The sequence below is a fragment of the Schistosoma mansoni genome, assembly GCF_000237925.1.
Source record: "Schistosoma mansoni, WGS project CABG00000000 data, supercontig 0199, strain Puerto Rico, whole genome shotgun sequence".
NCBI lineage: Eukaryota > Metazoa > Platyhelminthes > Trematoda > Strigeidida > Schistosomatidae > Schistosoma > Schistosoma mansoni.
The window spans coordinates 281169-306161 of record NW_017386074.1 but is presented as its reverse complement, the minus strand read 5'-3'; the positions used below and the strand labels follow the sequence as shown (position 1 = coordinate 306161).

Here is a 24993-nt window from a genome sequence, read left to right as displayed (position 1 = left end):
CTTGTACAAGAATATATCTGTGGTATATTCAGTAACATTTTACAGCCAAATCACGAATCATGTCACTAAAAATAACATTTCATCTATCATTTAGGCCTGAATAAATAAGTATCGTTTTTCGAAATACACATTTAATGGAAAGAAAACTGATCTTTATCATTGACAACAAGTTAACTAAATAGAAATTCATTCCAACTAAAATTTAGGGTTTGCAAAAACTTAATTAACAAACATTAATGCACAATTTGTTTCTTAATGGTAATCATAGTTAGATGCCCTGGTACGGCCGAGAGTGGAGAGAGTCCGCTCTCCCTTTCGAAATGCTATCACATGGTCACACGTATATAGCCAATGCCAGGGAAGTCCTATTCACTGCCTCCTCGTGACAGGGGTGTTGTTTACGAAATTCAGAGGACGAAAAGTGAACCTCCGACGCTTTAACCGGGTTGGTGGACACGGAAAGTTCACCCTGATTCCAAACCAATGGTACACATTGGCTCCAGGGAACAAATGGCGTATGAATCAATCGTTGGTCACCGGCTAACATGGGACTGCATTTCACGAGGCTCCACTACCTTGTGGTTTAGACCGTTAGGTCAAAGGCTCGGGGTGTGGCCCCCTAAGAAAACCACCTGCTTCAGTTTGAGCACCTGGGCAGCATCACGGCCCTCACACAAATCAAATGAGATTTGTGTGGCGCATATATATCTGGTGCCCCTTTGCACCAATATTTATGTGTTTAAATAATAATAATAATAAATAAATAAATACTAGACAATCGTGAGTAGTAACTATATGTATCCACCTGGTATTATTGAAGATTTGTAATCGATTGAGATATTGCATACTAAGAATCACTAAATAAAAACAATTGTACTGGAATTTATCTGTTAGATGATTAGAAATTAGTTGTAATACACGAACTGACAGGAAATTTTCTCTATCTAAAATGAGTAGGAAATTTTGACCACTAATTATTACGTAATGATTGCATTCATAGCAATACTCCATTTTACATGAATTACAATTTGTAAAGAAACATTAAAATTAACTTTTCAAAGTTGAAATCATGAGTCAATTGAAGCTAGACCACCATCGAAAACCTGGAAGCACTGGACGGCCGTTTCGTCCTATTATGGGACTCCTCAGCAGTGCGCACACACGATCCCGCACTCGCGAGATTCGAACCCAGGACCTACCAGTTACGAGCCAGAGCCCTTAACTTTATTTAGTTACACTGGTGTTTAGTTCTAGTAATTGTGTTTACAATTAATTATATTGATAAAGTTTCTGCATCTAAAAAGCGAGAAGTTTTCTTTCTGATATTTTTATGTTCTCTGATATAAATGGTTCAATGGAAGAGTATTCATTTTCGTTATAGAGGACATCATTGACTCTTAGTTCAGTTAGAAAAAAGTTTCTTGATTATTCCATAAGCTTAAATTCATTTCATTTCTGTGGTCTTGTTCATGGTTGGTTATCTTTGTAGATTTAAATGTCTTTATTCATCCTTTTTATTCAAGTTGATTATCTTATACTGTTGACCTCTAACCAAGTAACCGGTCGACATTTATCGAACGAGATGGTGGAATATACTGATTATTGTTTTGCTCAGAAAATCATGCTTCTTGTTTTTAAAATGATGGATTTACATTTCATTTCATTGTTTTATCATATAACTTTGATTATTATCAATGAATTATTTAGCTAAAACATATGACTAGTCACTGTTGTCTCATTATATAGTTTATTCTCATTGACTATATGGTTATTCAATTGGGTTTTATAATAACCTAAAGTTAACTAATGAAAGCAACCCATTTATCAATAATAAAAGTCTATAATACACACTTTAAGACTTCATCAAAGTTGATAATACCATTATTTCATTTATTTTCTTCGAGGACTCCCAAAACTAGGACGAAACAGATGTCGAAAGCTTACAGGTTTCAGTGGTTTTCTAATTTAGATTGGTTTATCTTCGGAACCCTATGCTGCTAATAAAATAATTTCCTCAGTTTCGTTCTAGAATAGTATAAAAACTGATTCAATGCACACCAGGATCTTAAAATGTATGAATGATCGTAAGTAAACTGATGACGAATACTTCAATCATCTATACAGATCACAAATAAACAGATTTCTACGTACATTTTGAGTACTTAAAGCAAATAAATATTGCTAGACATTTTGATATATATATATATATATATATCGGATAAACGTCATCGACAAGCACCGGGAGTTGGTTTTGTTCTACAATCTTGAAGGAACTGATAATTATCATGGAGTTCAAGCTGACATCTAATATATGCACACATTTCATTATTCATTTTACAATCACCCAATACTGCAACACAACATGTTAATTGTAATTCATTTGTTTCACAACATTTATTTACCTACTTACTTACATACTTACACCTGTTACCCCTTGTGGAGGAGCATAGGCCGCACAACAGCATTCTCCATCCAACCCTGTCCTGAGAAATCCTTTCCAATCAACATTCATCCTTTTCATATCTACTTCTATTTCCCGGCGTAGTGTGTTCTTTGACCTTCCTCTTTTCCTCTTCCCTTCCGGATTCCAAGTTAGTGATTACCTCGTGATGCACATTGGTGATTTCCTCAATGTACGTCCGATCCACTTCCAACGTCTTTTCCTGATTTCCTCTTCAGCTGCAACCTGGTTTGTCCTCTCCCATACAACGCTGTTGCTGGTAGTATCCGGCCAATGGATGTTGAGTATTTTGCGTAGAAAACAGTTTATAAATACTTGTACCTTCTTCACGATGGATGTAGTAGTTCTCCACGTTTCAGCTGCATACAGTTGGACTGTCCTGACGTTCGTATTGAAGATTCTCATGTTGAAGTTATTTGACAGTTGTTTTGAGTTCCATATGTTCTTCAATTGTAAAACTCCACCTGTAACTCTTCTAGATGTTACTACCGGTCCCAAGCCTCCATCAAGGAGGAGGGTTGGACATGGGATTAGCCACCCCATCCCGTAGAAAAACTAACTCGCAAAAAAAAAACGTTAACCAGAAAAAATAATTCAAACATTTATATAGTTTTAAATAAATATATTTTAAAACTTGATGTATTTTGTTCACATTATTCTATAGTTGTCATCCCACACGAATGAAAGCACACCATTATTAATCGTTTATAATCCATACTTTTGTTTCTAAGATAGTTATTGATCAATTGAAGTACAATACTTGAATAAGCTTTTTTATATGCCTAAATTAATTTTATCTGTTTCATTGTCTACTTTCAGTTAAAATGTTGTGGTTATATAGATCCATATGATTTTCTAGATGCAAAATCATTTTCATCTGTAGACATTTACGATGGAAGAACATATAATGGTAAGTTGATTTCAAATATGAAATTATTTAATGTTATTATATTACCAATATCTGAACTTAACACAATATAAGATATTAACGTTGTAAGCTCAAAGAGACAAAATTCAAACGATCCTGTGATTTCCTTGTCAAAATGTTGAATTCTTGTTATGATATCGAAATTTATAAAGTTTTTCCATAATTTTTATATATAGTTGAAATCATGAGTCAATTGAAGCTAGGCCACTATGGAAAACCTGGAATCACTGGACGGCCGTTTCGTTCTATTGTGGGACTCCTCGTGGCAGTGCTCATCCACGACCCCCCCCTTTTCCATAATTAACAAGAGATTATTTATTGTAGGATTATAAAACTTTAACAATATCTGAACAGTTATTTGACAAGATATATCAATTATCTTTAGTTTAAATAACTGCAATTGACTGGTAGAGATCAACTTTATCAATTGTGAGGTAGGTATGATGAACAGTATTGAATGAAAGTCATCTAATATCGTGAACTAACAACAGTTAAAGTTTAGACAATTAGTAACAAGTCAGTAATCTAAACACAGTAGTTTTCACTGTAAGTCATCCAGGTCCTGACATGGAGTACTAAAGTGTCATATACACAGAATGAAACAGTTTCTAGTAAACTGCAGCTTTTATTCATTTTTGTTAGCACAAAATTTGTCCGTAATGTAATCTAAAAAATATATTATCGTCTTAATAAAGATAGAAAAAATGACTTGCAGAATAACATGAATTGACTAGATTTCAAGGCCTCCCATCAGATCCCGAGGAGCCAAATTTACATTACCAATATCATAGTGAACAACAAAGCAGGCAGAGATAACCTTTTCTGGATGTATAAGTTTGGTTTTCTGGAGTTGATCCAGATGGCTTCGGCTATGTAAAGTAATCGTAATCTAGCTCTTTGATGTAGAGTTTTTGGAGCTTGATATAAAACAGTAAAGGCTTCCTCTATTTTGAAAAGATCGGTTGAAAGGACTTTTTACGCCGCCAAGCTATACATCACTTTCTCAAATAAACCAGTACTTACACAATTAATCAAGGATAAATTACCGAAGATGGGCTCTTCCATGTGTGTATACCAATTCAACTGCTTCTGTGGAGCTAGTTACATAGGCCGTACTCAGAGGGCTTTATCCTTGCGTATTCGTGAACATGCACCAGCATGGTTGGGAAAAAGGAGTCACTAAATCCATTAACAGCGTCATCCTTTCTCATTTGGTAGACAGTGAACATCATATCAAAATAGAGGAAGCCTTTACTGTTTTATATCAAGCTCCAAAAACTCTACATCAAAGAGCTAGATTACGATTACTTTACATAGCCGAAGCCATCTGGATCAACTCCAGAAAACCAAACTTATGCATACAGAAAAGGTATATCCAGCCTCTATGTTTACCTTGGCCTACGACTGGAGCACCGGATACCTAAGCTAGATTTTATAAACCTCTCCCCCCTCCTTTTTTGATCACCCCTACCTTAATCTTCACATCCATCATTCCCAATTCGTTTTTATCGTAATTACCTTGATAACACCCCCTTTTATTACATATTATATTCGCACAACAATCTTATTATTATTACCATTACTATTTATCATTATTATCTCAATTGACAAGATGAAATTCTCCTGCTATGCACTTTATTCACACAATTTTTTTGCATTTTCATTTTTTCAGAGTTGAAATCATGAGTCAATTGAAGCTAGACCACCATGGAAAACCTGGAAGCACTGGATGGCCGTTTCGTCCTATTATGGGACTCCTCAGCAGTGCGCATCCACGATCCCGCCTCGCGAGATTCGAACCCAGGACCTACCAGTCTCGAGCCGGAGCCCTTAACCGATAGACCACTGAGCTGGCCGGCATCCAACGGTGTTAATGTCTAACTTCAACCAATCCACGATTTTGAGCGACCGTTCACCAATTGTCTTCAGTGAGCTGATATCTCTACAACAGACTTGGTAGAACTCCACAGGCCACTGCTTCCCACTAGAACTCAAGGAAATATCTCTTGAAGTCAGTCACTAGTGAGCATATGATTATAGATCAGAGGGGGTTTTGTGGAGAATTTAGTATTTTCACAGTTGAAATCATGAGTCAATTGAAGCTAGACCACCATCGAAAAGCTGGAAGCCCTTTCATTTTTACTACATTACTATTATACTGATTGTGACTGGACACTTTACACCGAAATGATTTTGACCTTTATTATATGACCTTTCTAATTTACAAATAACATAATTTTGAAGTATATATGTCGTAATAGCACATGCAAACGTTCACCATTTTCAACATGTAACATTGTCAAACACATTCATACATGCCTTATTTTGGCCTTTGTAAAATATCACAATAATTATGGACTTATAACTATAGAGCTTGATGAAGTTATAATAAAGTACTTAAGAATAATGTTACATTATTTTAATTTAAAACGGTCATGAAATTTCTTCTGGCTAGTGTTGTTTTTAGGAACGTTGTTTTTTATGGGATGGAATTGCTGACCCCACGCCCAACCTTGCTCCCTTACCGGGGCTTGAGACCTGTAGTAACCCTAGAAGTGATACAGGCGGAGTTGGTCATGAAGTTTGACAGCTATAAATTACCAAAAGGATTTACTGAAAACTGTTCCAATATCAAAATGCTTTGATTTCATTCTTAAAAACAATTGTTTTTACAAAAAGTAGCAATTTTTATAAATTTGTACTTTATAAATCTATGTAAGCAATACATAAAATGTTGAGTTAGGAGATTTGAATATACATAAAAGGTACTGGGTTCGAGTCTCAGAATGAACATCAACTCTGAGATGCAGGTATATCCAGATGACGAGTCCCAAATAGGATGAAACGCGCATCAAACTGGATTCCATTGCTAGCCACTATCCATCTTTGCTTATAATGCTTGTGAGTTAAGGCAATATCGAGGCAATACGCAAAGTATGCACATATGCCAATTAGAGACTGACCAGTTGCAGTCCTAAACATCAATGGGTAGATTCAAACAAACAATACTAATTGAATTTAAACTTTAAGTTGGTCAAAAAAATGCCATCTTGAAGATTAATAAACAATTTACATTATATTGGATGACAGTATGAAAGCTTACATAGAAACTATTTTTTTCTTTTATGTGATTATTCTGAGAATTATATTTATAAATACTTTTGAATTTCTAGGATTAACAACTCCTATTCCATGTTGTGAATTAAATAATACATATCAAATTATAGATATCGGCTGTCCTTTACGATCTTCAACTGGTCCTCATCAATATACCGTAGGATGTCGTGAAGTATTTGGAAATATTTTTGTACGAATAGTAACTATTTTTTCCTATTCATCATTGTTAATCATTTTACTTGGAGTAAGTTTATAAACTTTTTTTTTCAAAGTAAATTACATATCATAAATAATGTAATCATAACACTCGTAATATCTTTGACCGATTAGATAATGTTACTCACACGTAGATTGTATTAGCTAAAGATTCAATGAAGTTGTAATGTAATAATCAAGAAACACTGACAGAAATCGAACAAAGAATCATTGGTTTCAGTGATAAACGATTGTATGATCTAAATTATTGAAAAATACCATCTAAATGCAGTAAATTTGACAATGTTAACGTGACAATACTTGGTTATATACTACTGATTATTTTCCTAATATTCTTTGAATTACATATATAATTCCAAAACAAGTATATTTTCGAAGTGTTAGAAGGTAATCAATAATTGAACAAAATGGATTACAATGAAATCTCTCTTTGAATACAATTACACATTTAAGGTATGAGGTTCTGGAGATTGTTAAGTATTTGATTGAGATCATGAATCGATCGATTTCAGACTATCATCGAAAATCTGAAAACACTGGTCGGCCGTCTCGTCTTAGTATGGGACGCCTCAGCAGTGCTTCCAGGTTTTTAATGGTGGTCTAACATCGATCGATTCATGATCTCAATCAAATATTCAACAATCTTCACAATCCCATACTTATGATTACTATGTGTTCACCAGTGACTAGCTTCGTGAAGGAATTCTTGGAGTTCTAATTAGAAGCCGTGACCAGTGGACCCGATCCGAGTCAGTTATCTACCTCAGACAATGGAAGACGGTTGCGCGAATCCGTGGATTGGTTAAGTGCCGGCTCAGTGTTCTAGAGGTTAAGCGTTCACGCACGAGATTGAAGGTCCTGGGTTTCAATACCATTTGAGAGTTCGTGGGTGCGCCCTATTGAGGAGTCCCATACTAGGACAAAACGACCATCCAGTGGTGGTCTAACATCGATAGATTAATTATCTCAATCAAATACATATTTTACGACATAAGATTTTGTCTATAATGATTAACATATTTACAATCAAAAATTTATTTCCCTCTCTAAAGAAATAATCTATTGTCATACTTTAATTTATATATTACAAGCTTCAATATAATGAATTCATAATGTTCAAACTAATTTGCTTTCCAACATCAATTCTAATAGATTGTAAAGATTCTATTAAAGTAGGTGTAAATGTAACCAAGTCGTTGTACAGTAGAACGTCTAACAAATTAAGGTACTGCATATTTGTATGCACTTCGTGGTGGCCCCCGCACACTAACTTACGACTACTATTATATTGCATAATATGATAATGAAGCCTTCACTGAATGTCATTTAGGAGATTATATATATATATATATATGGGTTTTGGTTCTTCTGTCTTCCTTACAGCGTGAAGTTCATTACCTAGGTAATGAGAAATTTTAAGTTGTAGGTTATTCATACGCGCAGTTGATGAGTCTATCAATAGGAGATCTGTGCCTAGTGCGTCTTGGTTTTCGGTGATTTTCTAACTAAATTCAACCCGTGATATACAATCAAAAAATCCATCAATTTTTAAAACTTCCTACACTAAGAAGTATTTTTTATTGTTTGAAAATAGATTTAGTACAGTTTCCAATAACATGAAAAGAATAAAACTAGTGATGATAGATGTACTGGTGACAATGTGAACGATGAGAGCTGTAATAATTTTTCCATCATATGACGTAGGTCAAAACGTAAGGAAAAGACACTTTATTAACAACCATTTTAGGTGTCAGGACGTTATCCACCGCAGGCAATGGACGAGGTTTGAGCGATATGGTGAATTGGTTCAATGTAAACATTAACAACATTTGATGCCCGGTCAGTGGTTCCAACCTTCGCGTGAGGGAATGAAGGTCCTAGTTTTGATTCTCCGCGGAGGGAGGATTGATGCGCACTTCTAAGGAATATTATACCGGGACATAACGGTCGTCTAGTGCTCTCAGGTTAAGTTTAGTTTATCCAAAACACAAAAGATCTAGCATTTTTCCGGTTAATTATGAGACATAAATATCCCTTATGTTATGTAGACAGTATAAGCGACTAAGATTATAACTCAATATGAATTTATCTACATATTTATAAATTGTATCTAGAAGACATGGATTCCAACCAGACGTATGTTCGTTAAAACCACCGTTGACTGTATGAATCTAATATAAGCGTGAATACTGGAATGTATATAAATCCTCTTGGCTAGTCTTGATCAGAACATAACATATAATATACTTATACTCACAAATGCGTATTACTTATTTCGACTTTTTTTGTGTTATTATGAATACATATGTAAATATATCTACATTTACATATATTACAGATATCAATGATTGCATGCTGTATACTTGTACTCAAAGAATTGTGGCAAGCACTTTAACCAAAAAATAATAATAAACATTTTGAATAAATCAAGCTGATCCTGGTAACAAATACAAAACATTGCACCCCTGTCCTATTTTACAATGTATGTACGTACATATAACTGTATTAAAATATACTGCAATAGAAAAAGGGGTTATCTATGTATCAGAGAGTTAAAAAAGAATTACAAGTGAATCTCTATATGATCTTGACAATGTTGGCATGTAATTGTTTAAACAAAAAACTATTTTTGATATAATTCCTTGAAAAAGCTTGGATCAGATTGTCGGGTGAAACGTTGGATTTACTTCAAATATATTCTTCTTCCTATTTAGAATGTCTTACATCAACTCGGCGCCCAAATACTACGAAACTATTCGCTCTAATTAAAATGAGAGTTCTTATATATTTTTAGCTATGTTTTGTGAAAATTGTTTTCTTTCTTTAAACGTCTGAATACATTCCTAATAAGTTCTTGTTAATATTAAAGTCAATAATCATTTCTTCGTAACTAAACACTTGGAACTGGTGATTTAGCAATGTTGTTTGTATCATTGAAGTGATATGAAAATGAAGAATTACTAGACATATATGTCGTCTAAGAAAGAAACACTTCAGTTAAAAGCATCTACGACCCCACTAAGGATTGATCATAAGATTTTCATGTCTCCCAGTGATTGCATGGCATTCAGATCACTGAGTCGATATTACGAAAACATTTTCTACTAACATTTGTAACTGTCTCAATTCTGACATGGTTCTATTCCCTTAGCCACGGTTTCACACTGGGATACTCGGAATCAGTCACAAGTGCTCATATAAGTACTGTTCGTTTAGAAAACCCAGCAAATGCTTGACAGATGTCTTATTCTATAATGTAAAATGATGAATGGAAAAAATAACGTTTCGTTTAAGAAGCTTTATTAAATATTTAAAATTATTATTTCCTAAACATTTTAGTTAGGTTCCCAACACTGAATTGAAGAAAATCAACATTCATAGACCGTTAGGCCACTAAATTTGCAGCAGTTTTTAGAGTTACGTGTAAAACGTATGCAGTATAAAACTTGTGTCGTAGATTTGAATCTTGTAGCTTCCACAGAGGCTTGAATGATCGCCTGCGTGAAATTTGAAAACGTGAAGTGAAACTGTGTTCATGTATCGTAATATGGTTAATAGTTTACGCAAACCTTTCATAAAATGTGGCATTTATGTCAGATATAATTAAGCATTCTATTTAGGGTGCATTTATGGAGAAAAAGACTGACCAACCGTAGACCTGAGCAAACTAAAACGGAAAATCGCGATTGTCATTTGTCTTATTTTATTAAATACCTTTGATAAAACCGTATTTATTTGATCAGAAAGAATATTTCCTTTTGCATGATTCATTGTCATTTGTAATAGATTTATACACATGATCTATTCATGCATATCCTGAAGACATTAAACAAATTTTTGCTATTATCAGTTGTGGGATTGTGGAGATTGTTGAGTTTTGATTGAGATCATGAATGGATCAATGTTAGTCCATCATCGAAAACCTGGAAGCATTAGATGGCCATCCTTTCCCAGTATGAGACTCCTCGCCAGTGCGCATGCACAATCCCCCATGCGTAATCTGAACCCAGGACCTTCAGTCTCGCGCGCGAACGCTTAAATTCTAGATCACTGAGATGGCATCCAACACTGTTACTGTCTAACTTCAACTAATCCACGATATTGTGCGAAAGTTGTCCATTGTCTTCAGTGAGTGACTCCCTCACACCAGACATGGTAGGGGTGTTCCATTCTAGAACAAAACGGCAGTCCAGTACTTCCAGGTCTTCAATAGTGTGGTCTAACACCTAGCTATGTAAATTATTGAACATGTGACATGAAAATCGATGGTTTATACTGTGATCAAAGGATTTGTAACTAGTTTAAATATAATAATTCATTTGAAATTTACAAGGATAGATTATAAAGTATATTTTTACTTGACAAATTGATAACCTACATCATTATAAGTGTTCATAAACTAATAACAGTAAAATGGAATCACACTAACCGACTTTGTGCTAATTTAGGATGAAACTTACATTTAGGGAGATTTATTCTCCAGTTATCAAGCAGTCAAGCATTATTATGATTCAAATATGAGATTCCTTTCTTCAAATATACATAAAGTGTGGTTTTATCAATGTAGCTCAAAAAGTCCACAAGCGATATGCTAGCCACATACTATGAACTCTTATTGGTAGTCACATTTTGTATTTATCTCTTTCATATTCCTTTCTAAGATGAAACATTCTTACTTACAGATTACTGTCTATCAATTTATATGATAAGGAAATAGTGTTTTTTGTATCTATGATGTATAGAGGCTATTCTGAAACCATAAATCTATGGATTTCTAACTGTACAGCAGTAAAATAAAGTTATATAAAATGTAATTGCTTATTTCAATGTTTTTTTAGAGAGTAGTAATCTTAAATTTACGTTAGATATACAAATTGTGCTTTGTAAAGTTATAATTATGAATTAACCTAATAATTTATCAATGTGCTATGTACCTTGACGGAGAAGCTTTGGAGAATGTGAAAATCTTTACATATCTGGGGAGCATCATCGATAAACACGGTGGATCTGATGTAGATATGAAGACGCGGATCGGCAAAGGAAGAGCAGTATATTTACAACTGAAGAACATCTGAAACTCAAAACAATTGTCAACCAACACTAAAGTCAGAATTTTAAATACAAATTTCAAGACACTTCTACTGTATGGAGCGGAGACGTGGAGAACTACGAAAGCCATTATCCAGAAGATACAAGTGTTTATTAACAGCTGTCTATGCAAGATACTTCGGATCCAATGGCCAGACACTATCAGCAACATCCTACTGTGGGAGAGAACAGACCAGATTTGAGTGGAGGAAGAAATCAGGAGGAATCACTGAAAGTGGATTTAACAAACATTGAAGAAATCACTCAACTGCGTCACAAGGCAAGCCCTCAGATGGAATCCTGAAGGCCAAAGGAGAAGAGGAAGACCAAAGATCACATTATTTCGAGAAATGGAGATAAAAATGAGAAGAATGAACAAAAGTTGGATAGAACTAGAAAGGAAGGACTAGGACAGAGTGGGCTGGAGAATGCTGGTCGGTGGCCTATGCTCCATTGGAAGTAACAGGCGTAAGGAAGTAAAGTATGTATGCTATATACCTTTAAGTAAAAGTGAATTATTCACCAGCATACCCATTTCTACAATATTTCGTTTAATTTTCAAATCTATGATTAATGAAATATAAATTTATAAGGTAACAAGGAACTAAACATAAAAACAAGTTTGTTTCACTTCATCATTTGAAAATGAATATTGGAAAAGAATATTGGGATGTTATTTCAGCACAGATCATTTTTAATGATATACATAACTGAAAACACCTTCAACGTTATGAATAACTGTCGGTGCTGTGTTTTCCTGTAAAACTCCGAGGACATCTGTTTATTATTAAAGGTATATCCATATTTCTTTCAATACCAGAATCACGCATATCACAAGTGCTATCTACAGAAAAGATGTTTAAAGTAATAATATATTGTTATTTAAATGTAGACAAAGAAACCAGACTAATTTAGTAACGTTTGTTTGTAAAAACAAGTAATGTAGTTAACTGCGTTATAATAAGTCAAGTGATTGATAAAATTACTACAGTGTATAGTAGTTACTTACTTACGTCTGTTACTCTTTGTAGAGGAGCATAGGCCACGCATCAGGATTCTCCATTGAACTCTGTCTTAGGACAGTGTATAATACGGTTACTAAAATAACCTGCACACTTTAATTGAATAAACTTAAACCTATATAAATACAGTCTTAATTTCTTAGCTTGTGATTAACAACGTTATTAGTGTAAAGAGATCATTTAATATGGAAACTACTTAATGAAATTGGTATGGATATTTGTTACGTGTCATTTAATAAATAAGCAATCAAATTAGATCATTTGCTAATGATGCATACGATAAAAACAAATTACTCCTAAGAAAATATCTGACGATTTTCAAGACTAAGGTGACTGGAGCTTATGAACAATCAATTAAAATAATGTAGCAACCAAACCTGGTGACGTTACTAAGGTATATATTTTAATGTTAATGATTATGTCTAATTAGATTATTCACTTAGAACTGTTTGTTTGTATCTTCCCATTGATGTTTAGGAATGCAACTGGTCAGTCTCTAATTGACATATGTGCATACTGTGCGTATTGTCTCGATATAGCCTTAATTCACAAGCATTATAAGCACATATGGCCAATAAGAGACTGACCAGTTGCAGTCCTAAGCATCAATGGGAAGATTTAAACAAACAATACCATATGAATTTAAACTTCACCCCATCGCACAAGCAAGTGGCTATCAGGAATCAGTAGCTGAGTTGATAACGCGATGGTGTTTGAAGCGAAAGTTACTGAGTTCGAGCCACGGAATGAACATCAACTCTGAGATGCAGGTACATCCAGGTGACGAGTTCCGAATAGGACGAAACGCACGTCCTGGAATCCACTGCTAGCCACTATCCATCTTTGCTTATAACTACTTAGACTATGTCAAAAATAAAAGACACCACTTCGGTGAATAAGAGTGAATACCACCGAAGAGTTCTGTATCACGACTGAACAACTGTCGTTTTAATTACGACTTCTCAGTGATTACTCAAACTCATGATAGTTTTGGCAAGAAATAATGTAAAATAACCCTACAAATTGACAAAATGGCGAGTATATCGGTATTTGAAATAACAAATTGCGAATTGAATGAAGTAATTAAGAACACGTATACGATAGATAAGGTGTTATCTGGTACCAAAAGTAAATGGTGCTTGACGCTTTGAAATCACTAACTTACCATATGAACACAAATTTAAAACTTCTTAAAATTAAATGTCTAAAACTAATTTACTACGTTATATTATTACTAATAATTGTGTAGTTAAATGTGTAAGACAACTGGAAAAACTCAGTTTCATACGCCATTTATATCACAAACCAGTTAAGTCATGTATATGCTATATTTGATTAATAATGTTAGATAATGTAAATTTCATAGATTTGGAATAATATCAATAATGTTTCAGGTTAAACAAATCAATTTAGAGATTTCAATCATATCTATTTCGTTTGAGGAGGACAGAAATGAACTATTCTTTTAAATTTTGATAGTTGAGATCATGAGTTAATCAAATCTAAACTACCATGGAAAACCTGGTAGCACTGGACTGCTGTTTCATCCTAGTATAGGACTCCTCAGCAGTGTGCATCCACGATCCCGCCTAGCGAGATTCAAACCCAGGGTCTATCGGTCTCGCTCGCGAACGCTTAACCACTGAGCTGGCATCCAACAGTGTAAATGTCTAACTTCAACCAATCCACGAAATCGAACGACACATCTACCATTGTCTTCAGTAAGTTCCTATCTTACAACAGACCCAGTTGAACTCTACTGGTTACTGTTTCTCATTAGAACTCCAGGAAATATCTCTTGAAGCCAGTCACTAGTTAGCATATGTTGTTTTTTTATATCACAAGGGGTTTTTGAGGGTGTTATAGTAATTTTAATAGTGGAGATCATGAGTCAATTGAATGAATGCGCACTGCTGAGAAGTCACACAATAGGACGAAACGGTGTCTAGTGCTTCCAGGGTTTCCATGGTGGTCCATCTTCCAATGACTCTCAACTATTAAAATTACTATGATATCCACAAAAATCTCTTCTGATATTCTATTAAAGTCAAAAATTTCCGTCCTATTAAAACACAAATAATTAATGAAGAATATTCTTTTCAATAAATTCTCTTTAGTTTCTACAATTATATATCTAATTTCAACTAATCCACGAAGTTGAGTAACTATTCACCAATGTCTTCAGTGAGTCGGTAACTCCTAACAGACCAAGTTGAGCTCCATTGGTTACTGCTTCTCACTAGAACTCCAGGAAATATCTCTTAAAGTCAGTCACTAGTGAGCATATATTGATTAATATCAGAAGGGGTTTTTGTGGATGTTATAGTAATTTTAATAGTGGATTTGCGATTGATAAAACATTCACCAATATATTTATAAATTTATATATACTACTTACATTGATCACAATTAAAGTGATTGATAAATAAGCAATATATGCTATAATACTAAATGCTTTTTGACCAAATAATTGTTTACAGCCTTTATTGTGATGTTTTTGTTCATTTTCTGACATATAATGAAAATTTGGACAATTGATATCAATCAATCTAAAGTGTTTATCCATCATACAGCATGGTATAGGTAATAATAAGTCTGAAAGAAAATATACGATATAAATGATGTTTAAGTATGATTATTACGCAACTATTCTGATAATATTGAATAGCAATACTATTAGATTCGGAGGAGAATAAATAAAAGTAATCGTTAGGAATCACAGTGATACTATAATTTATGGATGACCTTTGAACGAATCTTAAGTGACCTTGAGAAATGTTAGCCAATCAGTGAACAGTTAGCATAGAGTAAACATTTATCATACAAAACCAAATAATTAAAGTGGATACACTTTTTTTACATGGTCCAAAAACTGGCCAAGGTTAGAAAAAGGTTCAAAGGTTCCGGAATCGTGATGCATAAGGTAGAGTAACTCATCCATATGGCTCCATAACAGTTGATCTCTGGAGCCATGACAAGGTCACAAAAAACTTCTCAGCCTCGACCACATAGCTTCATTATTGTTTGTGTGTTCTCTGGTTGTGTAAGTTTATCATTTTTATTATGGACTTGTCCCTAAAATACTCATACCATTGAACAGTCGAAACTTCAGTAACATCTGCGATTATTGCAGCCAATGTTACTGGCGCTTTTATTATAAAGTTCGCGGCAATCATTAAATATGACTTAGTCTCAATCCGGATCGAGCGATAAAGGTTCCTACCCTAGCAAACGTCTTCCTTCAACATATATTACATCGAAGGACAACGTCACGGTAGTCTGCACAAAGTCTATAAATCATTTGATTACTGCATTTACAAATAAAGAAACTTCTCAGTAGTCCCATTATTGTAGCCGCTTAATTGTCAAGTCTTCTCTAAAATCCTCTGTGAACCGATCGTACATGAGCATCAGGTACTGAAATCGGCGCGGTGACCTTGGAATCCCTCAAGAGCTTCTGATTGGTTAACATTATACGTATATTCTTATTGCATGAGTTATAGTATATATACTCTGTAAAGTATTTCCAACTTTTCTCGATTTCCCATGCAATTCTTGTTTAAAGAGGATCATGATGTAAATAGTATTAAAAAAACATTATTTATTCACTGAACCCATCTTCAGTTGTATGATGATTAACATCGTCCTTTTATGATGAACTTCTATACCTGGAGATTTGATCAAAGAGTATGTCTGAATCTATATTCATTTTAAGAACAGTAATCATAATTTTCTTGAGGAAAAGTACGTTTAAAAAGTTACAAACTACCATTTTAATCAAAAGGGGTTTTTTGTGGAGATTTAGTATTTGCATAGTTGAAAGCATGAGTCAATTGAATCTAGACCACCAAAAACAAACCTGGAAGCACTTGACGGCCATTTCGTCCTATTGTGAGACTCTGGCGCAAGACTGGTAGGTCCTGAGTTCGAATCTCGCAAGGCGAAGTCGGGAATGTGCACTGCTGAGGAGTCCCACAATAGGACGAAACAGACGTCCAGTGCTTCCAGGTTCTCCTTGCTGGTCTAGCGTCAATTGACTCATACTTTCCACTATTTTAATCATGAATGACAAATTTTGTTACGTAATATTTTTTTCAGCAATTCTCACTTTCTAGATTTATGTAATACAAACATTCAATTTTTAATCTTAATATCAATAAATGTTCTCTACAACTTGTTTGAACACAAAAACCTAAGGGGCTTTTAACAATTTTTCTTAATTACTATTTGCATATGTACAGTATATCATTGAATCACGGGGTTAACCTATGTAGCTACTTTGTTTCACACAAAATGATTAAAGAAACTGAACGGCAAAAATAAAAAATTTGGACTTGATAGAACCAATTAAGTCCTATTTAGTTTCGGCTTTAATATTCATCTAATAAATTGGAATTCAATATGAAGAATATGTGGATATTGTAGGCTGTTTCATAATTCAAATCACAAAGTGATCTTAGCTTGAACGCTATTGAAAACCTGAAAGAATTGAATGGTCGTTTAATCTTAGTTATGGAATTCCTAATAATGAACATCCTTCTTCTTACTATAGAGAATCAAATCCAAAGCCTAGGGTCACGCATGAGGATGTTTGGACCGCTGATCTAACATCGAACGGTGCTATAGTCTAACTTCAATCTGTGTCGAGTGTTGTACAGTAATCTACCGCAGATGGTGGATGAAGGGTTGTGCAAGATCATTTATTGATTGGATCTGGACATTGTTCGGTGCCGTACCAGTGATCCAAGAGTCCACGTGCGAGACTGTAGATCTTTAATTTGATTCTCTGTAATAGGAGGGGGGATATGCATTGCTAGGGAGTCCCACACTATTACTAAACGACCATCCAATGCTTTCAGGTTTTCAATGGTGTCCAAGCTAAGATCAGTTTATGATCTCCACTGTAAAAACTCACATTTATTGTATGACAGCAGAAATCAGCATTTTATCATATTAACTTTTTTATCAAAGGAATTTAGTTATCATTAACGTATTGTGGAAGTTATCGGGGTTCCATAATATACATCATGGACTCATTTAAGTTAGACAACCAGTAAAAACCAGAAAACACTGAATAGCTTTTCTAGTCCTAGTATTTGACTTAACAGTGTCAATCAATGATCTGACAGGTGGTCGAGCCTAGGAATTTGAGATCTCGCGCCTAGAGTTGATATTTTAGGCCATTAAACTGCCATACAATAAATCACATGTCTTATTTCAATAAATTCGTAATATCTTTTTAGTAGTACAGGTCCGAAATGTATTTTATGGAATTCAACAATTGTGTAAGCTTTTGATCTCTAAATTTAAATACGTTTTATCATACAAGATTTTTCGGCTGGAATTTCTCGCATTTTCAAACCTTGTAAGATAAAAAGCTAATGATTTAGATTACGAACCACAGTCATTATTATAAGGTGAAAACAAGTGGTTGATAATTCTTCTTGTGTACAAAAGCAAATATTCCCGCTTACCATCGTAAGTATGACCATCATATTCATCGTTACTTTCCGTTTTATCATCGTCAAAATCAAAAGGATTCAGGTAACCACAGCATTTTAACTGTTTAGATATGAACAAAAATGAAACAGTTGAACAAAGCGGTAGGCTAAAATTTAACTTCAAAATCAGTTATTTTTTTTAAAAAAATTTGAAAATGAATAAACTGCTAATTTGAAAGAAGCAAACAAAACAGATTCCACTATCCTTGAACCCTAGTGATTGTCTTGCCTTCATTGTCTTTGACAGATCTTTCTTGCTTACTATGTTTCCCTACCACTTTCTTCATTTTGTCATATTAGTTGTTTGATATTTCCTTCTCTTGCAGCTTCTTCAGTTGTCGTTGCTAGCTCTTCCACATATTTCTGCATTTCAGCTCTAGTGTTCTTCTTCACTTGCTTGTATGCTTCTGTGTATTCAGTTCATGCCATGACTTTCTCCAATCTTGTTCGACTGTTGTTAACTGTTATCTTCTTGTTCTTCCTTTCTTGAATCTTGTCCAGGGTTTCGATAGATATCCATTCCTCATGACGATGCTTCTTACGGCCCAGAACTTCCTGACACACTAAAGTTGGTGCTTCTTTGATCCCTATTCAATTGTCCTCCATGGTAGTTTCTTCTTCTTTCAGTAAATCTTGTAAGGCTTGGAACCTGTTTTTGAGAGCTATCTTGAATTGGTTGAGTTTGCCATTATGTCGAAGGAAGGCTGTGTTGAACCTTTGTACAGCTGTTTTTCCAGTTGCTTACTGCTTCTTTAGCTTCAGTTTCGTCTTGGTCACAACCAGGTGGTCAGCTCCCGTACTAGTTCTCGCGTCCTCCATTGTTTTTTTTGTAGTGAACGAGAACACAAGTGGGGACAACCAAATGTATTTGAACACAGAATTACAGAATCTCACTAAATTCTGAGAACCATACAGTTAATACCTCATTCGCAAGATGTCAAGCAATTGTATCAGACTTGACTTTTCCCTTTGCAGATATCAGTCAATCGTCTCAGACTTCACTTTTCCTTCATTTATGCAGCAATTATTTTCTGTTCTCGTTCTCTTTTCTTCGATATTCTTAACCGTCTGCCGCCAGCTATTTCACTTTTGATTGATGGTTCATACTATTTATATCTATCGACATCAGTAGCTAATACCGAATTTTAAATGTTTAAGTGATATAAATATGATAAATCTGGTTCTGCGTGATATGATCCAGTGAGATCCATGTAACTTTGTGTATGCGTTTGTGTGGAAATATTGTGTCGCCCATTATCAATTTGTTGAATGCGCATAGATTCGCAAATCTCCCTCAATTTTTGTTCCTCTCTCCCAGTCCATGTCTTCTCATGATATATTCATAACCATTGTTGTCCAATCCGACTTTGGCGTTTAGATTTTTCATCAGGATGGTGAGGTCCTTTCTTGGGCACTTCTTTATGATTGGTTGAAGCCTCTCATAGAACTGAGATTTATCTTCATCGTCAATCTCATTGGTGAGTGTTTAATACTGGATAACATTCATTGTGATTCCCTCCTTCTTTGTTTTAAAGGATGTTTGGATGATCCTGGATCCATGAAATTTCTACCATATGAGTACTTTATGTGATTCTTTGAACAGTATCACAGTAAATTATATTCAAAATGGATGGAGTTTACGATGATCGAATTAAATCTTAGTATGGATGAATGTGTCATTTTAACAGATTGAGGAACGTGGTTTGAGGCACAAGTTATTCATCTGGAAGATATTAGAAAACAAACATTGCACATACTCAAATATGACTCCCTACTGCTCCTGAGTCTAGATACCGATTAACTTGTGTAATGTAAATCTTATTTATAAAAATGCTTAATTTTCGTTTGTTAATGTTAAGGATTATAATTGAACCGTCTCTTCTGTAACAGATGCATCCTAAAAAGAACCCAATACTATTTTACTCCCCAAATACAAGTTCATCCAGTTAACGAGTGGTAAATGAAACTAAACAGACGTTCTCGACTTGACTCCAAGGCACCAATTAATTTTAATGAACACTTGTGACTAAATGGCGATTAAAATACAATTTGCTCAAGTGAACATATAGAAAAGAAAAAGAAAAACCAATCCTTAGTCCTTCATAACAACTTGGAAATACATCATTTATTAATGAAACCCAGTTCACTACAGTTTTAACAGAAACTGCTAATCTAGTTCCATTATCCCGTATCACATTTAGATTATCATGAAAAATATCATGAAAGCTAACCATCATATTTTTTTCCTATCATGATAGAATATAATTATAATTTCATCTTACATCTATCATGACAACAGCTGCGAATAAACTTGCTCCATCAAGACTGCTCATTGATCGATAGAGATAAAACTTTCTTGAGAAAAGTTTTTCCATCATTTTTTCTATCTACAGATAAAAGAGAAAAAAAATAGTAATCAGTATTCATTAAGATGAAAAGGTTCGTGAAGTTAAACTAAATAATGAATTTTCATTTTTAGAATTTTGGTTATTAATTGCACGATATCGTAAATTGATGTACGTTTGACATGAACAACAATGGACTGCATCTCATTGGGGTCTAAATTTCAACTGTCCACGTGTGAAGCTGAAGGTTCTGTGACCAGGTATTTGTGACGTTATGAATGTAAACCATTGAGAAGTTCCATGCTAGAATGAAACATCAGTCTACGGACTGAATCAACATTATGATTTATTAAGAAAACAGTTAGGATGTCTATAGTTAAAGATTTAAATGACTCCAATCACTCAGTAAATGAATATGTTTGTTTATCATATCTCTAACAAATCTATCAAATTTACTTCGTCTTCTACTCCTTAAAAAAAAAGGAGACTTGAAGCGAAAAAGAACGGAAGTGGGGACAATCGAATGTATTCGAACACAAAATTACAGAACATCTTAGTAAAATCTGAGAACTATACAGTAGATACTTCATTTGCGAAATGTCAATCAATTGTCTCAGAATTCACTGTTCCTTCATTTCCACAGCAATCATTTACTCTTCTCGTCCTCAATTCTCAGAACTTCTTAATCTTCTGACGCCAGTCATTTCACTTTCGATTGATGATACATACTTATATCTGTAAGGGGCTCGGTGAAGATTTTAGTAGTTTTTACATAGTTGAGATCATGAGTCAATTGAGGCTAGACCATCATGGAAAGTCTGGAAGCACTGGACGGCCGTTTCGTCCTATTGTGGGTCTCCTCAGCAGTGCGCATCCACGATCCCGCCTTGCCAGATTCGAACCCAGGACCTACCAGTCTCGAGCCAGAGCACTTAATCGATAGACCACTGAGTCGGCATCGGTTAAGTACTCTAGCACGAGACTGTTAGGCCCTGGATTTGAATCTCGTGAGGCGGGATCATGCATGAGCACTGCTGAGGCGTCTACAATAGGACGAAATGCCCGTTCAGTGCTTCCAGGTTTTTCATGGTGGTCTAGCTTCAATTGACTCATGATCTCAACTATATAGAAACTACTTATACCTTTCGACATCAGTAGCACACGTCCCAGATTCTCTTGATATTCATCAAATGGAACTTCAACTTTGCGTACTAACGAACTATATCTTATCCTTATTATGACTAAACTTTCAACCTATTATTACAATCATAATTGCTTAATATATCATTTCATTTTATTCAGTACATAAAGAACTATACTTGAATTGATTACAAAACTTTTCTTGAACAATAAATTTTATTCATTAAAAGGTAAAAGAATAAAATATTGACTTACATTTTCCGGATGTTTTAACACCATAGTTATCATCACTATATGTACAATTATACATACTGTTAAAGTAACTTCATACTAAAAAGCAATACAATGGTAACGTATCTTATACAAGAAAAATCTGTTTTTCATATGAATACTAAAAAGAATTATGCAACTATTATAAATAAATACAAAAATGCTACTTTAGACAACAGTATATCAGTGAATTAGATTGAAACTTATCGAAGAAGCTTTTCAACATATACTTTTTAAAACAAAGATGGATAGTGGCAAGCAGTGGAATCCAGGACGCGTGTTTCGTCCCATTCGGGACTCGTCACACGAATGTATTAGCATTCTAAACTTTTTGATGTTCCCTGTGGGACTCGAACCCAGTACCATTCGCTTCAAACGCAATCGCGTCATCTATTTAGCTACTGACTCCTGAAAGTCACGTGTTGTGTTGTGTTTTACCTTCATACAGTAGCATTAAAATAATATTATTATATTTAACTGACCCTAAGTATTGAATTACTTTATATCCTTCATAATGTGTTCATGAATACTTTTCGGGAAACTGTAAAAAGATTAAATTTAAAATTAATTTGATGATTGAAAATTTTTGTGCTGATTGTCAAAAATATCTGTACCAACTCGAATGCAATTTCTTAGGGGATTCTAATTTATGGATGACCTTTAAGAGACAATCGAGTGACCTTAAGAATTTCCACCTATTAACTAGAACTAAGCGAGGGTTATAAACCACTGTGAGGATTTAGATTTATGGTTTTCACCATGAACTGACATCAGCTAAAATGCCAAAACGCTATTTAGCCAAATTGATGAATGAATTTTTGGCAGAAATCCAAGTTCTGTTATCTTATATCTCATTGGTTTGTCCATAAATTATAGTATCGCCTAAAATCCTTAAGAGGATCAATATTTCAATATACTGTAACAATCTTTTAGATGGTATGTACAAATTTGTCACCATGTGTAAGCCATTTTTCTTCATTTTACTGGAAGATTCAACCGTGCACATTGTGACCTATTCACTTTTCTTATTTCAGGTAAATTTCATAATCTAACTAAAATCAAATGGTTGATTTTCTTATTACCTTTCTATAGTGCTCGTGTGCTATTTAATTGTGATGCAACCGTTGTACCTGACGAAAGAGAGGATCAATAAATCTGTTTGTTAACCAGAATCGGTTTTCTCCATGAATTTTGATTGTTTTATTTAAAATCAACTTACATGAATATCTCACCACTGTTAACTCACAACCATCACAGAGATTTAACTCAGACTATCTATGTTTCCCTTACTTAATTAGGGCCTGTTACCCCTCGTTGAATAAAGGCCTAGTTCTAAAAGTCGCCAACGAAATTTGTCCCAAGCTCTTTTCTAGTGGTTGCCAGGTCATATTCATTCATTCGATTAGTTCCTATGTTCACTTTGCCTTGAAGTTTGCAAGTTAGGGTTTCCTTTGTGGTGCAATACGATGGATTTTATTTAATGTATTGACCTCCAGCATGTTTTCTTAATTTCCTCTTCAGATGAAAACCGGTTTCTTGTCTCCCACAATAGGCTATTGTCGATGGTATCCGCTAAACGGACATTGAGTATCTTGTGTAAACAATTGGTCACAAATACTTGTACATTCTTTCATGATGGTTGTAGTAGTTCTCGAGGTTTTATCTCTGCATAGTAGAACTGTCTTAACGTTTATATTGAAGATTGTGACTTTGATGTTGGTTGACAATTTTTTTGAGTTCCATATGTTTTTCGGGTTTTAAAAATGCTTCCCTTGCTTTGTCAATTCATGCCTTTATGTCTGCATTAAAACCCCCTTGTTTATCAAAGATACTACCTATGTAAGTAAGAGTTCACAGTATGCCTTTAGCTATTTAACAACTGAGCTCTCATTTAACAGTTTGCATTACCAACTTCACTCATTTTTTGATAACATCCTTATCTGTGACCATCGGCTCACTCCTAAAATTAAAGATATCCATTATCCCGAAATTCTAACTAGTAGCGCGAGAACGCGTTTCAAAAGAAACAATCAATGACGATTCAATTATCTCGTTATTAAGATCTTATTCTCACTTAAATATAGGATACACATGTCGTTTACCATTATTGTATTTATCTTTAAACACTTTGCACTTAGTTGTTTCCGTATTTTTATGGATACCCTTGATCAAGAGTCATCAAAGATGTAAGAACGTTTGGTCTGTTACTATAGTTTTAAAGACGATATTCAAAAAAAACAACTTTATTTGATTCAAATGATGTTAACGGTTTTATAAACTTACCATAAGAAAAAGTGTACTGCTTCGATTAAAAGCGATTAATGCTCCAAATAAATAAATACAAGCAAATACAAGTGATATCGCCATCAATGGTAAAATTATTGGACCTTAATAAATCAAGAAAAAAAAAACTATGAATGTATAACACATTAGTAAATAGTACAATGTGTTATTCCCAAATACTAAAACCACTACTTAACTGAGGTATTATATGTAACATGCGGAAAGAGAATGTTGAATGTTAGTGTAAAATGAGCTTATTTCATTGTCAGTAAATTCCTATATTATTATTCATTGTACAGTATAACGACTGATCGATCAAAAGTTATATAATGAATTTCAATCCAAATGGTATAAGCATAATAAATGTTACTTATAAGTTTATTGAAACTTACATCATAATTTATGTGTATATCTATTTCACAGACAAGAACGACGGTTTTATGTAGTTAAGATCATGAGTCAATTGAAGCTAGACCACCATAAGAAACCTGGAAGCACTGGATGGCCGTTTCGTCTTATTGTGGGAATTCTCAGTGTCAGTGCGCATCCACGATCCCGCCTCACGAGATTCGAACCCAGGACCTACCAGTCTCGCACCGGAGCACTCAACCGATAGGTCACT

At 34.4% G+C, this 24993-nt stretch overlaps 2 protein-coding genes across 2 annotated transcripts in view; one reads left to right on the top strand and one right to left on the bottom strand.

Annotated features, from left to right (window-relative positions):
• The window catches only part of Smp_140130 (hypothetical protein), a gene marked incomplete at both ends in the record, with an annotated part of 52540 nt that extends 43423 nt beyond the window's left edge, over positions 1-9117 (top strand). Inside the window, 3 exons of the mRNA XM_018793665.1 lie at positions 3281-3371; positions 6563-6750; positions 9061-9117. Coding sequence (XP_018647128.1) covers positions 3281-3371; positions 6563-6750; positions 9061-9117 — 336 coding nt within the window. The remainder of the gene's footprint in view (positions 1-3280; positions 3372-6562; positions 6751-9060) is intronic.
• A 3480-nt stretch (positions 9118-12597) lies between these two features.
• Smp_140140 (tetraspanin, putative) overlaps positions 12598-24993 on the bottom strand; it is a gene marked incomplete at its 3' end in the record, with an annotated part of 24588 nt that continues 12192 nt past the window's right edge. The window contains exons 5-10 of the mRNA XM_018793654.1: positions 24372-24475; positions 22070-22148; positions 20616-20716; positions 18307-18394; positions 15231-15427; positions 12598-12654 (exon numbers count right to left, since the gene is read on the bottom strand). Of these exons, the coding sequence (XP_018647127.1) occupies positions 12598-12654; positions 15231-15427; positions 18307-18394; positions 20616-20716; positions 22070-22148; positions 24372-24475 (626 nt within the window). The remainder of the gene's footprint in view (positions 12655-15230; positions 15428-18306; positions 18395-20615; positions 20717-22069; positions 22149-24371; positions 24476-24993) is intronic.